This window comes from Dreissena polymorpha, chromosome 5 (assembly GCF_020536995.1).
Source record: "Dreissena polymorpha isolate Duluth1 chromosome 5, UMN_Dpol_1.0, whole genome shotgun sequence".
Classification (NCBI taxonomy): Eukaryota; Metazoa; Mollusca; class Bivalvia; order Myida; family Dreissenidae; genus Dreissena; species Dreissena polymorpha.
The window spans coordinates 112,886,138-112,902,735 of record NC_068359.1 but is presented as its reverse complement, the minus strand read 5'-3'; the positions used below and the strand labels follow the sequence as shown (position 1 = coordinate 112,902,735).

The 16,598-nt window shown below is 35.6% G+C and overlaps 1 protein-coding gene across 2 annotated transcripts; it reads left to right on the top strand.

Moving 5' to 3' along the window:
- Positions 1-2,263: 2,263 nt before the first annotated feature.
- On the top strand, positions 2,264-16,524 carry LOC127880916 (uncharacterized). 2 transcript variants are annotated; one of them, XM_052428419.1, is made up of 3 exons: positions 2,290-2,362; positions 5,376-5,448; positions 14,740-16,524. In XM_052428419.1, exon 3 carries the CDS (start codon positions 14,765-14,767, stop codon positions 15,914-15,916), a length of 1,152 nt encoding a protein of 383 aa, XP_052284379.1. In that variant the 5' UTR covers positions 2,290-2,362; positions 5,376-5,448; positions 14,740-14,764; the 3' UTR covers positions 15,917-16,524. The 2 variants fall into 2 exon arrangements, with proteins under 2 accessions (XP_052284378.1, XP_052284379.1); XM_052428418.1 differs by lacking the exon at positions 5,376-5,448 and having other exon boundaries at positions 2,264-2,362.
- The last annotated feature ends 74 nt before the right edge of the window (positions 16,525-16,598 follow it).

Below are 16,598 nucleotides of genomic sequence, written 5' to 3'. Positions count from 1 at the left end.
CGAATTTTGAAACACCGCTCATTAGTGCAAGTGGGAATAACTTGACAGTTACAGGGAGTACTGAGATCGCAATGGGATTTGCAGTGAAGTTTCATCCCATTAGAGTTGTGATTGCTGAGCTAGACGTCGACCTTGTTTTGGGTATCGATTTCATGAAAAACCACCAAGCTGTGATAGATGTGAATCAGGATTTGCTGTTTTTAGGTAAAAACAAAATTGACATGCATTGTATTGGGGACGTCAAGCATCGTCCCGGACGAAAGCATCGAAACGCTGATGGTTTGAGTAGAATTCCCTGTCGTCAGTGCGGACTATGAGGACGTATAAATACCGTTGGTATGGTCAGGAGCGCAATGCCTAAGGAGAACGTGATCTGTGGGTTATGTGATAAGGTGTTTAAGAAGCAGGATTATTTGCAAAAACACCTTAAGATTCAGCACGGCATCGATAAGAAGGCCGATAAGAAGAAGTCGAAGGATGCAATGAGTACGTGCAGCATTGGAGAGGATCCACGTGTTGAATTAGATTTCATTGTGGAAAATGAGGAACGGTTTGATGGAAATGATCAAAAATTGATAGTTGGAAATGAAGAAGTAGCGTCGAAGGAGTTGGATGCCAATGCTAATATGGCCCTGAAAACGCAAATGCCGTCACCGCGCACAGTGAATGACGAAGATAGCATAGAAGCAGCGCCTACGAAAAGAAAAGCCACGGCACCATTGCCACCAGGGATCAAGAAAAGGGTAGAGACTGTTCACAATGAAAGTTTGAAGAAGACGTGTGAGATAATCATCAAACAGGACATGACTGAGTTAAGTTAGAGGCATAGCGTTACGGTTAAAGAAGATGGAGAAGACGTATTCGAAAACTCGGTGCTAGTGAGAAGGGATATGGCGACTGGCATCAACAGTTTTCATATTGGCCAGTACCTTCGAGCCAGATACATCTGCCCGTCTAGTTTGCGGATTGAGCTCGGCGATAATTGACGTGCTAGGTTTGAATTCGATATGGAGTGATTTTATCTTCAAACTTCGTACATTCAGAGGGATACGAGCCCCTCATTATACTATGACGATGTTGAACCCTTATTAAGAGGATTGTGTTGTTTTTTTTGTTTTGATTTTGTTTTGATTAGACGTATGTATTGAAAGTCAAGTTTGTATCACGGTGGGAAAACATTTAAAAGTAGTTCTGTAATTGTTTCGTTTGATTTTTTTGATGTTGTTGTTTGTTTTGTTTTTGATATTGTTTATGCTCTCCATTTTATATCCTGTAGTTTCATATATATCCATGTGCAGGTAGCACATAGAGTTTTAAACATTAAAAGTTTTCATCAATAATTGTTCGTTTATTTTAAAATCATGCACGGGTCGCATGAAACCGGATGCGTAGGTAATGTGGCGAATTTGCCTGCCTTCGATCAGTTTGTTAATAATAATAGAGTGTAATCATTGCTCTAACGGCATTGTCCTCTTACAGTAATGCGGATAAAATAGATCGGACGCTAGCATTCCAATTTGGGTAAATATATATTTTATTCTGAAATTAATAAAACAATTTGCAGTCATGCCTTACAATATAACTTTTTTTCTGCATGACTATAATGAGTAACTCACTAATGAGAATTGAATATTGTTAAATAGTATCCCATTGCTGTTTCATAAGGCTGAAGTAAATTATTTTAAACCCATTTTGTAGAATAGTTTCGTCAAGGGTATCACGTATCTTGTCTGTATATAAGCAGTGGCTTCTCTGAATTAGTTTGATTTCGAAGTTGGTTCTCAAGGCGTACAGATCGAATAGTATTAAGTAAATAACTGTTACTGTCTACTGAGTAATTCCACATAACGTGGTCGGAAAAGTGGCAGAAGTAATTGTTAGAAAGGGCTTGTCTGCTGAGTAAACCAAGGTGGAAAAGCGACACTCTAAATCTAATACTAACAGTTAAGGCTTTGACGTTCGTCTATGCATAGTTTTAGACTAGTTTCATCCATAGTCTCAGACCAGTTTTATGCATAGTTTCAGACTTGTTTCATCCATAGTTTCAGACTAGGCTCATCCATAGTTTTTTATTGCCCGGTTTTGTTGATTCCTATTGTGATTTATTTTATGCACCAATCATTGATCCAAATCCTTTGTTTCTAATCACACCCGTAAAGCAGCCAGGCGAAAATATTATATATCCTTAGCCAGCGTGAATTTCAGTCTGGTTAAAGTCACCTTGCACGTTACAATAGAATGAGTTCTGAATTGTAGTTGTCTCCCTTGATCATAAGATTTCCATTGTACAATTTTTCTTTTTTCACAACAAACGAAAGGAAACATTTTTATTTTGAAGACGAATGCTCTTTAAAAGAATAAGGTAAGCCTGTCAGTGTCACAGTGGTATTGCTTAAAACGATGTTAAAATAGCGATGTTAACCCACATCCTGCTTAGGTGCATTTACAATCTTATAAAATATTCGACAGTAGGTATCCGTGTGTTCTTATTTTTGACCTCGTTTCATAGGCCATCGTGATTCTTTCCCGCAAACGCGTATTTTTTTTTCGTTCGACATTGCACCAAATAGTCCGAGCTCTTCAACTTGCACAAAAGTCGACGTCCGTGATATTCTCTGGTTAAGGTTCATGGGGGGGATAAATTCATTAAAACTTCGCTTTGGTTTTTCTTCATTCAATGTGGTACAATATGGTCAAACTATATATCATTTTAATGCTTAAGACGGATAGAATAACATAAACACATTTTGACATTCACTATTTGTGTGCTTTATTCATATTTTGGTTTAAAACCAATACATTTTTACACTAATTTACAAAATCTCAATCTACAGTTAGGAAGGATATGCACTTCCCTCAAGTTGAATAAATACAAAGCTATATACATATACAAGGTCAAGTTAGCAACATTTCACAGAAAATTATTGTCATAAAACAACAAATGAGTTTTTATTCAACTGCCTTTTTTGGATAAATTTCCTAAACAAAGTTCTAAAAATAACTAAAACGTTTTGTTATTTACCTCTCAACCAAATTGCAAATTTTAAACCATCTCAAATTGAAATAGATTGCAGACAACATATAAAATTGTAAAGGAATATAAAGAAATTGGCAAACCGATTGATTTTATATTTCGATTCCTTCTACCCATTTTAAAAGCGTGGCCATCGTTGTGCTCCGTAGAAAAACGTGCACAACAAATCGGTCCAAACCACGTGCAGTGGTGAGAAAACCGGGTATGTGTATACACATACCTGAGAAAACACATAACTTATTTTGACAGTTGGGTGGCAACTAGTAAAACAACTATTAACATTAATCAGCAAGAGATCGCACTAAATAACAGAAATGACCACGTAGAGATATCATCACTTACCCTATTTCAAATATTTTCCAGCTGAAAATTGTCCCACACACGTCTTTTTTAGTTTATTTGTATTGTTTTTCTGGAGCCGAAGTGCATCTCACAGAATATCCATCCAACTTCCGTTGTTTTCAATTTCGTTATTAAAAACTCCGTTTAAAAGAATTATTTCTACTTTTAAATTGTTAAAGCGATGTATTATTATATATTATCATTATAATAGTATACCGTGATGAATTGAACGGAGTTACGTATCGATCTTTCTGTCAGTCTGTAGGCGTACTATTTTATGCGCAATAATATAAGTAATGAGTTTCGACAACAATTGTAAACATTGGTGAAATGCTTCTTACATAGTTATTCTTTTGAGTGTTTATGAGGTCTGATCGTGCAGTTTGCAAACATCAACGGAAAGAGCACAATCCAATGCATTTGTCATCGTCAACCGTTTGGAATGTCAATTAGGCGATGAGTGAGTTTTTATCATGTTTATTCTATTTTATTAATTTAAAAATGGCTGCCCCCATGGTGATGAAATGACATGTGTTCTAGTTTTGATATTTCTAGATATGTTTACTATTTAAGCGCAACTTGCCCTCGTCAATGTCGATATTAATCACTAGTTATATAATTTTTCGCCGAAATACGTGGAATAAACATGATTCAGATTTTTGCAAATAATGTATATTTTATTGTTAAAATCGCTTTGTATTTTGATTGATTTTGTGGATGTTATGATACGTTGATGTACAAAATTGGTAGCAGTTTGAAGGAAAAACATCCTTCAAAGCATATATGTATACATTTTCAATGTGGCACTCTTCCTTACGTCAAATTTGAGTTCAATGCTAGGGGTCCAACATTTTTCAAATTGAAGCCTCTACATGAACCTTAAAGAAAACGAGCAACACGTACATGCTATAATCACTGTTTCGACAACAGGTAAATGGGCCAGGTTAAAATGATTGGTAGGGGTTTTTGTCTAGTGGAGACTTTGCTATGTCTATTTCCACGGCGTGCACAATGTAAAATACTATATAAAACACAGCATAATCACTGTTTATTAGCATATCAACTTTATTCAATGTTTAAATCACAGTACAACTACAAGTTAAACAGTAAGCAAAGGTAATATTGTATTAAACTGGTGTAATAGATGTATCAAATCATGTTTTGATTTTAACCAGCATTACTTTATTACGCTTCTGATCCGGTAATGGTAACTCGACTGTAGGCCTAATTGAAACACTATGTGTGTTCGGGGTTATTGTGTGAAATCACTGACCAAGCAATTGAGCATTTTTTGCCTTTGTCTATTTTGAAAATTGATTAAAGTAAATGTTCCTCATCTCAGATTCAGAACATCTCCATGTAACTACATGTATTAATGTGAAACAATTATTTTTCGTCCGACATTAATTTTCGCCTTTTTCGTCCTTCGACCGATGGACGAATTCAAGATCCTAACGAACAATCATGTCCCATATTTGAAACAAATAAGACAGAAATACCGAAGGCGTAATCCACGCATATACACAGGGCTCGAAATTAACACTCGCACACTCGCAAAATGCGAGAAAAAAAAAAGCAAGGTAAGTTATAAGCCACTAGTTTTTTTTTGCAAATAAAGAAATAGTGAAAAAAAAAACGAGTTATATTGCTTAATGCGTTCGACGGCATGAACGCTAAACCGTAGGTCAGTTTTTTGAACGTCCGAATACCCATATGCGGAAGCGCGCACTTTGTTTGTTGACTGGTATACTTATAATACAGATACACAGAGGGTATTGATACAAAGAACATGAAACAGTCGACTATTCACACTCAAGTTAAATCCGGTTTTGACACAAAGGGGTGTTCATTATACAGTGTACTGACAACTGACATTTCCTGTAAAACGCGAATGCAATAAGGCTGCATCGAATGCGTCGACTTCGTTTAGGTATAATAGTGTTGATTAGCGCTAATTGTTAACAACTTTATTACCCATTGTGTGTATTGTGTTTTTCAGGGTTGTTGCAGATTATACAGCCTACACGAGGCAAATCCGGATTAAAGACAGACAGACAGAATGTTTTATTGACGTAAACTTTACAGTTTTTTGTCATTTACAAAATAGTTACATGTATACAAAGCATTATGTCAACGTGATAACAAATAAGAATATTTAAATATCATATTGATCGCGTAAAGATCATATTCATACATACATGATTTTAATTAATAAGTTGTATATAATAAAGATTTGTTTTAAATACTAATAAGAAACAAAAAAGCAAAAAAACAATAAAATAGTATTCGTGTTTCTCTAGATTAACATATACAGATGATGAAAACAATTGTTTGTTATTAACTTTCATAGAAATATTGGAGGATGAAAACCATAAATATAGTTCAATTATTTAAACGTTATACAAGACAACTTGATACGGAAAAAAAAATGAAGAAAAATTAGTTAGTTAATATTTTAACTAATTTGTTCAAGATAAGGAAAATTTGATCATGCGTTAAGGCTATAAGTGAAGTATTTGAAATATACTAAACTGTACAACATATATAATTTAAAAACAAAAGGTAATTGTACAAAATTTGATTAATTTTTGTACATTTTACAAAATATGCAACAATAATATTTAAGTTGTGCTAATCTAACATATTCAGATGATGAATAAGGTGAATGTACTAAGAACTTTTACAGACGAATGTTGAGGATGAACATAGTACGACCATCAAACATTAAAAAGACGAGTTTATTTACCCAACTACTAGATGAAGGGAAATTTATTAGTTAATATTTGAATATCCAGGGTTAGTTAGCTGGGTGGGGCTGCATTATGGCTCTGCATATGAACTTGCTCAGGTTCCTTACTTGTGTTTTGTTTGAAGTACCCATTAATTCAACAAATTTAAACATACTTGGTCTTTTATAATAGTAGGCTTTGATTAGTTCTTTTCTAAGTGAATTGAAGGCTGGGCATATCATGATAAAATGGTACTCGTCTTCAATATCACTGACTTGACATTTTGCGCATACTCGCTGTGATCTCTCTATATAGTTATGTCTACCTGTTTCAATTGCTAGTTTGAGCGACGATAATCGTAATTTGGAAACACATATACGCAATTTGTTTGGCAAATAATCAAGATATGGTTCAAACTCAAAGGTGCATTTAAATAATTTATATGTCATTAATGAGTTGCTATTATTAATCGAATTGTACCAGGATTGCTTAAAAACGTCTAAAACAGTTGACTTAAATACAATATGGAAGGTATCGAGATTGACCGAAGAGGGATTGTCCCATACGTATGAAAATCCGTAGGTATCCAATACCTTCTTCACATTTAAAGCCCAATTGCCTTTACATAGTTTCATACTTTTGAAGCGTTCATACAATTTTGATATGATTATGTTATTTGAATGGATAAGTTTACACCAGTATTTTATTATACGAACATTTCTGTTAATGCAAAGTGGATACCTTCCTAGTTCCCCATATACTCCCATGCTGCTGCTAGATGCTTTGATACCTAGGAGCCTTTTACAAAACTTAAGATGTATACGTTCTATTTCGATAAACTTATCAAATCCCCATATCTCGCAACCATAATTTAAAGTCGCACCCACGAATGCGTCAAAAAGTTGAAAAGCAATACTAGGTTTGATATCAAGGTTTTTTAAATTAATCATTAAAACATTTAGGGCTTTAAGTCCTTTCCCAGAAAGTGATTCAGCATTTAGTAAAAACGAACCCGTGTAATTAAAAACTGTTCCTAAGTAATTGAAGTCATCAACTATATCTAACTTTTCACATTTAAATGACCTTTTTTCATTGTTAAAAGTCGGTCCTCTTTTTCTAAATACCATTACCTTAGTTTTGCTAATATTAACTTCTAGACCCCAAAGATCGCAATATTCGCTAAGGTTGTTAATACTTTGTTGGAGGTCAGTTACAGACTTGCCGAATATTACCATATCATCAGCAAAAAGCATAAGTATAAATATCAAGTCATCATATGAAAGTCCAGAATTGACGTCTTTTTCTAAAAATAGTTCAAGGTCATCTAAGAATAGAGAAAACAGCACCGGCGAGAGTACCTCTCCCTGTTTGAGTCCAATCGCACAATTAAAGAAATCCGAGTATGAATTACACTTTTTTACACAGCATTTAACTTGATGATACATGTCTTTGATGAGCGTTAGTAATTTACCGTTAATACCTGCGTTGTAAAGCTTATACCATAGTCCATTTAAATAGACCGAATCAAATGCACGTTTCATGTCGATAAAACAACAGTACAAACGTCCGTTAGAATTCACGACATTTTGAATAATAGCATTAAGTACAAAAATAGCGTCAGTAGTCGAGCGGCCCTTTCGGAAGCCGAATTGAGCGTCACTTAAAATGTTGTTATTTTCAATCCAGTTATTTAAACGACTGTTTAGAATGCTCGTAAAAAGTTTGGACATGCAGCTTACCAGAGTAATCCCCCTATAATTACGTACATCGTCATGGTCATTCTTTTTAAAAACAGGCACAATGAACCCCTTTGACCATTCTGAAGGAAAATGACCTGAATTCAGTATAGCATTAAATATCTTTAATAGATGTGGTGATAATATATCTAAACTTTCGATGAAATATTCGTTTAACAAATAGTCACAGCCACACGATTTATTACGTTTAAGCCGATTAACTGCCTTATCGATTTCATCAGTGGTAATTGGACCATCTAATTCTTCAAATCTGCCGCTATTAATGTTAAAATTATAAGAACTGCAAAATTGTTCTGCTTGGATATGAACTACGTGTTTTAAATCGTTCTGGAGAGAGTAAAAATAATTATAAAAATCATCAATGGACAAAGAATCACTTATGCTAGTTTTATTTTTACTAAAAAGCTTCCAAAAATCTCTAGGCTTTGAGTGTCTAAGACTAACGATTTCTTTTAATTTTTTGCTTTTATGTTGCTGACGTTTCGATTTAACAGTACGTTTGTACAATGATTTGTTATTTATCATAAGCGCTCTATCGATATCTGATCTGCTTTTATTGTATTCCATTAGAGCTTTGAAATATGCAGATTTTGCTAGACGGCAGTCGTTATCGAACCACTCTGCTTTCTTAAATAATGTATTTTTAGAGTAAGATTTCTCACTTTTTAAAGTCTTAGAAAATAAAGCCTCACCAGCTTCGCATAATATTTTCGAAAATCTGTCCACGCAATTATCAATACTGTCAACGTTATTACAATCAAGATCATCGCTAATACTGTTAAATACATGTGCATTTGCGATTAATTTTTGTCGAAATTCGTCTCGATGCTGATCTAACCAGATAAGACGTGTTGTAGTCGATTCATTATTACCTCTCGATATTAAAGTATTACACATGATATTGAATGCCAACGGGCAATGATCTGACCATTCTGAGTGAGATTCAACATTAAAATATTTTAGCTATTCTCAATGAGAGCGATTTGCACATGTCAAGAAGCTTCGTACCAAAACAGTTACTTTGCGAATCCATTGAATTTCGTGGAAGTTGAGAATCACTTATGTAAGATTGGTCATTTAACAGATTAACTGTGCGATCACATACAATAAAGTCTCGCTTATTTCCTACTCTAGCGTTCAAATCACCGGCTAAAAAAACTTTACCATTTGTTTGAAAATGATAAATTTCATTTTGTAAGATATCAAATAAATTAACATTCAAAATATTATACATAGGGGAATTCTCAGGCCAGATATAAACACTAGCCAGAAAAAAGTCATCCGTTAGATTAAAATAAAGCTTATCTAATTTAAGCCACACAATTGCATCCTGATGATTTTTAACAATAGAAATTCCCTTCGCAATAGATTGCTTAATATAAATTGCTATTCCGCCACTAGAGCGTTTTGATTTTTTGTTCTGAATTTTCCTGTTAAAAAGGTAACATTTATAGCCATCAATGTCATAACAAGCTGAGTTATTAGCCCATGTTTCATAGAACAAAATAATATCAAATTTACGAATGTAGTTTAAGAAGTCTTCATCGTTAATTTTTACATTTGAAAGTCCTTGAACGTTCCAAGAGAGAACTTTTATTTCAGCCTCCGGAAGTCCCTACTTTCTGCTACCGTTGCTGTTGTTGCTTGTGGAACTGTCAGGACGCACCGGAACACCATCTATGTACAGTTTGTCGTAGCTTAACCATGCCTTCTTGCCATCAGCACGTGCTTTCCGGAAGGCCGGCATCAAGCTTCTGCGTCGGTCGGCAACGTCCTTTGGAAATTGCTCACTGACGTAGAACTTGGTTCCTTTAAGGTTCCAACTTGATTTCCGCACGCTTTCTCTGTCCTTGAACAGTGAGAATTTTGCCACTATTGGACGAGGATGTGGTTGGTTACCGCTTTGCCTAACACCAATACGATGTACTCTCTCAAGATTAATACACTTGACATCGTCCTGGGGTATTTTCAGATTTTCGACTATGAAAGAGCGCAGTAGACGCTCGGTATCGTCTGGCTTTTCGGACGAGCTTTCATTGATGCCGGAGAAAATTAAATTGTTCCTCATTGACTGCGCTTGCATGTAATTTAAGGTCTCTGATAATTCGGACTTTTCTTGCTGCAGTTTTGAAATGGCGCTCTGTGATTCTGCCAAAGCGAACTCAAGCGACGAAACATTTTCCGCAATCTTGTTAAGCTTTTCGCTCTGCATTTTGTTATTTTCTTGAACAACATTCCACAGCTTGCAAAGTTCAGATTCTATGCCGTTTACTTTTGTTTCAAGTTTATTTAGTGTTTCCAACTGAGTAGTAATACTTGAAAATTTATTGTTCATAGCCTGATTCATAGATCTCAGGAAACTCATAATCTCTGAGTTGAGGGGTTGACTGACCTGTGATAGGATGCTTCCCTCAGCTCCATTTCCGGTCTCCCGTTCACTTGGTACGAACACTGAGTTATCCATCCCGGAGTCACTGAATAGTACGGAATGAGCACCGTGGATAGCGTCACTAACACTTAAATTAGCGTTGCACGTTTCACTCAACACACCGTCTGTTAAAGCATTTGTTTCCCCAGAACTGCACTTATTTTTTGCAACTTTGTTTTGTCCCTTACTACTACTGGATTTATTACTACCGTTACTGCTGTTTTTACGTTTGCGTGTTTTTCCCATGGACGGTTCATACAGATAAGCTGATAATTGAAATATAATGTTCTCATTCAATAGGTGTAACGATATTTCGCTGTTTTTTCGTGCTCACCTCTACAATTGTCACGATTCAACTATCCATCATGGCCGCGTATTTGTAGTGGGAGGGGTAATCCGTTTGTTAATAACTCGTTTTTATCACAATACGAACGCAACTAAACTTTTTTCGCTGGTAATAAACGTCAATCTGTTGATATTTCTCACTATTGATCCTCATTTACTATACTTTGATTAAGTATGATTGTTAATATTTCCAAGTTTAGTAAAAAATTAAGACTGCTTGAAAAAACGATACGCGCCAACCATTGATCACGTGACTTCTTCTTAAAGACAATACTATTAAACGCAATTAAAATATGACGATGTGTGATCAACACCTGACTGAAATATATTCTGCGCTTTGTTACAAATTAATAAAGAACATTTTGATTTGTGTTTGGTTTTAACTGCATCTACTATTTTTGTACATAAAAACCCGTACCTTTGTGTTTTTTTTATAACAAAACCTTTTTTTTTTAGATTTAATACTGTTGTTTATCAATAAATGCAGCGTTCCATTCAGAAAAAAAAGACTTAACAAACTAGATCCTCTTTCGTATAATAGAACAAGTTTGATAACTGCATTGACCAAATTTTAATGAAACTAAGGTCATTCAGATTAAATACCATACTCATGAATGAAAAATGCACAAATGTTAATTTTGACTGCATTAACAGTGACATTTCAGACAAATTACTGTACTTAAAATGATCAAAATAATTTGCTTACGCTAATTATAACCCATACTATTCGCACCTTCTCTAATTGGCGCCGATAAAGGTAAGATTGTTATCAGTTTGACCGTGATAGTAATGGAAAAAGACTAATTGGCAATTGGCTTCGTTGTTTAAAACACTCGTTAACGATTATTCAGTCCCACTTATCCGCTAATCATAACAAAGAACGTGTCAATGACATAAAATAATAAGGGACAGTTACTATCACCTAAAATAACAGAATTGTTAATTGGCATATGCCAAACAAGGCCCACCTCCTGCAAGTGACTACCAAGTGTCACCTCTCTTTCCCCAGCACGATTTTTTCGCAACCGCTTATTACATGTATTACAAACAAATCGGACGTGTTTTTTGTCAAAACCAGAAATGGACGAATTTAAGAGCGGACGAAATAGTAATTTTTATGAAGAGTGCGAAATTTTGTGCCGATGAAAATAAATGGTTTCACAGTATATTAAAACTTCTCACATGTGTTTGGGTTCATTGTGTGAGGTCACAAACCATGTTCCATGAGCATTATTGTGTCCATGTTTATACTAAATAGTTCTGGTTAAAGTTTAGATGCTCTAACTCCATGTCTCTAAATTTACTTAATTAAGTAAAATAATTATGAATGTCAATCAACATAGTCTTGTGCTTTTTTGTTTTAAAAAAATAACGTATGTCGCAATAATGTGTCTTAGTCGAAAAAGGACATATGTTCTCTATATTTTCAACGAATCAATACTTCCATTGTGTGCATTAATTCAATGTAAATTGCTCATTTTGCCTGCCTATATAAGTTACAGCACATGGTCTGTTGCAACATGCTTGCTTTCCATTCGTGAGACTTGACAGAGGACATAAACAATTTCGAGCTCTTATTAAAACACAAGTTTTACATTGCGTACATTTATAACGAATGGTGTCCGCTGTAGATGCGTACAAAGGGACCTGTAGCAGCAAATATCACCACATGGCTGTAGAAAAACGGTATAATTTACAGTTCTAAACAACAACAGTTTCCAATACTGGGACATGAATTTCAATTAGGAGCATAACGGGATTTTTAATCATAGAACTCGAGATGATAACTGACTGACGCGCAGGTCAAATTTTCGGTGGGTCAAAATGACGTACGATAGAAAAAATGGTCGGTCAAAAACGAGCTATTTTCAATTTACTCGCGGTAAAAAAAAAAAATTCTGCGTCTATGTAATACGCATGATTGGGTCACACATTAAGATCATGATGAGGTTTTGTGATCGCCTATTGTCTGTCATCTGTCGTGCTTCGTCAACATTTGCCTTGATAACACTCTAGAGGCCACAATTATTATCATATCTTTTTTAAACTTGGTCAGAAGACTTGTTCCCATTATATCTTGGACGAGTTGGAAAATAGTTCCGGTTGGTTGAAAGACATGGCCGCCAGTGGGCGGGAATTTTCCTTATATGGCTATAGTAAAACCTTGTTAACACTCTCGAAGTCACTTTTATCGTCCAAGTATCATGACACTGTGTCAGAATATTTGTTCTAAATATATCTTGGATGCGTTAGAAGATAGTTCCGGTCCGTTGAAAAGCATGGCCACCAGGGGGCTGGGCATTTTTCCTTACATGGCTATAGTAAAACAATGTTTACTCTTTAGTTGATATTATGGCCAAATTTGGAAATGGTTTTCACGAATAAAAACTTGCCGAGAGCAGTTCAGTTCTCTGAAGTTTCAGATGAGCGACAGTGGGCATCTGGTCTTTTGTTTACCTAGAAAAGTCGGATTCTGAATTTACAGCAAAGGGGGGATGATATTGTGTAGATGAGCATGCTAAGATGTTTATATTCTGCTTTGTTATTGAACACCAACCTAAAAATGTGTAACCAATGCTTATTATAAGCTCAAAATTGGTTTGATCACAAAAACTGGGATTGTTTACAAAGATTGTTTTCTTCAAAATAATGTTTACTTTCATAGAGGAATTTTAAGTTCTTTCATTAAATGGGCAAAAGATATACCTTTTGAGCGTGTGAATGGAACCGAAATAAAAATATATCTGCACAGAAATTCAATTGTAGCTTCAAACATTTTGTTGGAATCATCGTGCAAGGTCACATACCAAGGCAAATAACTCTGGCCCTTAATTAAGCAGAATTATGCCTCTATTTTTCTTTGAAATTCAGTTTAACATTAGCGCCCCACAACTTTTATCTCTATGTATACATGGGGCTGCATTGAATGACATATGGATTAAGGACATTATTGCTTAAAATATATAACACGTTGACACTCAATAATTTTAGTTTGGATGGAGGATATTATCCTAAACTTGTTTGTGTAGGTAAGGAACAGGCTGATATAACTCAGTGATTACAATTTTGGAGAGTGGGGTCAAGGTCCCTGGTAAAAAAAACAACTAGAAACAGATCTTCCGCTTAATAACTTAAGTTTGGATAGAGTTATTATACCCCCACAAACGAAGTTTAGGGGGTATATAGGAGTGAGCTTGTCTGTCGGTCCGTATTAAATGTCCGCTCTCTAATTCAAGTTGGTTTCATCCGATCTTCACCAAACTTGGTCAGATGTTGTATCTTGATGATGTCTAGGTCAAGATCGAATATGGATCATGCCATGTCAAAAACTAGATCACAGGGTCACTTGGTGTGTTTTAAACATTGAGCATGGTGTCCGCTCTCTAATTCAAGTAGTTTTCATCCGAGCTTCACCAAACTTGGTCAGAAGTTGTATCTAGATGATCTCTAGGCCAAGTTCGAACATGGGCCATGCCGGGCCAAAAACTAGGTCAAGGGGTAACTTCGTGCGTTTTACACATTCATCATGGTATCCGCTCTCTAATTTAATTAGTTTGTATCCGATCTTCACAACACTTGGTCAGAAGTTGTATCTAGATGATGTCTAGGTCAAGTTCGAACATGAGTCATGGCAGGTCAAAAACTAGGTCACGGGGTCACTTAGTGCGTTTTAAACATAGAGCATGGTGTCAGCTCTCTAATTCAAGTTGTTTTCATCTGAGCTTCACAATGCCAATGGTGGGATTTGGCTTGGTAAAGAGTATTGACATGTCAATAGATTTTTCCGCTCAATGCCTTATATACTTTGCATTTGGATGATGGTATTCTTTTGTGACTTTGTTGTGACAATTGATGCACAACTTGCTTAAAAGTTTATTATATTCAACTTAATTAATGGTAAAATGTTTAAAATCTATTTTCTTGTAAACCACATGAATATATCCTTTTATGGTGAAAATATTTCGGCTTGGATAAACTTTGAAATAAATCATTATTTTGATATTTAATAATGCTTAAATTATAATAATGCATGTTTAATATGCCCTCTCTTGTAAAGATCTCACCATTAATTTAAAAAGCATGTAATTTGTGCATTTTATTTAGAGGCGTCATACGAGCGCTTTCGACCATGAATTCAGCAGATGTCGGTAAAATTTTAGCTGCGACCTCAACCGCTAAGTACTTCATAGAGTACGGAGGTTTCCTTTCAAACCATGTTTCGCACGGAGTTATTGCCCTTCATCGGTTAGAAGCATCGCCGGATCACATCCAGCGTTTCGTTGACGATTTACTTCCAAAATTGGAGGACACAAATTCAGACAAGCCAGACAGTCGTTCTTTTGAAGAACTAAGAGGCCAACGCGTTGGATATTACTCGTTATTACAGCATTATGATCATTTATTGTTAGACATAGGTGGCGACGTGGAGAAATTGATCCGAGAAGAGTATCCGAAAGTGAATGCAGGTCTGGCTGGTTCCGCGCTACATGGTACAATACACCTTGGGTATGCCTATGCAGCCGGATACAAGCAAGGAATTCTAGAAGGCTTGGCCTACACGTATCACTCATACAGACCCGTAGTTTCCAAGAGGTCAATGGAAGAGTTGTCACACTTTGGAAACGGAAATACGGATATACTATCGGTACTGAAAAACGTGAGGAAAAAACATGATCTATTTTATGCGATGCAAATGGGCAGTGAAAAAGAAGAATACTCCTCACTTGGACTGGGTAAGTTCCAAAGAAATGTGTGTTACCTGCTAAAAGAAAAGGGCGAAGTTTTGTACGACCATCTCCTTTCTTTGAAATTGGATGCCACAGTTCGAAACGCTGACGGGGAACTTGATCCAGTACAACTTGCGAGAAGGCTCGTGTACTGGTCAACAATGATTTACATCTTGGCCGAGAAGAAAAATGACTTCTTTCTTCTTCATGGTGTTACTTGTGCATGGGCATTGCATACCATTATACCTATACTCAGAAAACTGGACGGCATTGTAGGTTTACGTCACTATGTCGCCGTTCTTATTGCCGTTTATATTGCTCAAGGCGCCCCGGCCCTTACGTCAGAACTGAAGACGTGTGACGTCATTGATGTCAAAGGTGAATGGGATAATATTGTCAGTCAGACCCTCGATACGTGTACGGACGAGCATTGTTACAAACTGGTTCAAGTTTGTCGTGAGATGGCTCAGGACGCTCAACGCTACGGCGAAGACGTCAACGTGTACATGCAGGCCGCACGTAACGTGATTGAACATGGGTTCTTTTATGAGTGACTTCGTAACATCATTTGAGTTGACGTCTTGTTTACTGACTTCGGAACTTAATTGAGCATGACATATTGAGTGTACAAATATGGAACACAAATATGGTATGCATTATGCATGGTATTTTTTCTTGTTGTAAATTGTACATACGTGCTTAATAGACCTATTATTATCTTGTGTATTGGTATGTTTTAAGTCAACACGGACATTTAACGTGGGCACATGTTGAATAAGTATATGTTAAACTTATATAAATGACACAGTAGTGTGTTGTTTGAGTTGTTTTTAAGAGGTAAATGTCTGCAGTTTTCACTTCTTTTTTACTTTGAAATCAATTAATGCCGCGTTGGCCTATAATTGTTGTAGACAATATTTGCTTATAACTTATGTTGTTTTCGCATATTAAGATTGTGAAAATACCAGTAAGTCTATACCCGATACGTACGCAATCGACACACTTTATTGAACATTATCCCCCGAGTGATTGTCAGCAGATTATAATTATTATTATATTCAAGAGATGTGCTGCATTTATACGACTATTATATCTGTTTTGCATTGCCTTTTCGTGATAAATTAAAATGAAACTCAAGTATTTATCAAAAGTAGTTTTTATTTTTCATACTTCTTAGAAGCAGTAAATTCAATGCTTGATATAAAGGAGACATTCATATGGGTCTATTATTTACAC

Bases quoted from the DNA above. Each gene is read 5' to 3' on its own strand.
- LOC127880916 (XM_052428418.1), top strand. From the start codon at position 2,343: ATGCTCTTTAAAAGAATAAG. The intron at 2,363-14,739 runs GTAAGCCTGTCA...CATTTTATTTAG, and splicing joins ATGCTCTTTAAAAGAATAAG to AGGCGTCATACGAGCGCTTT.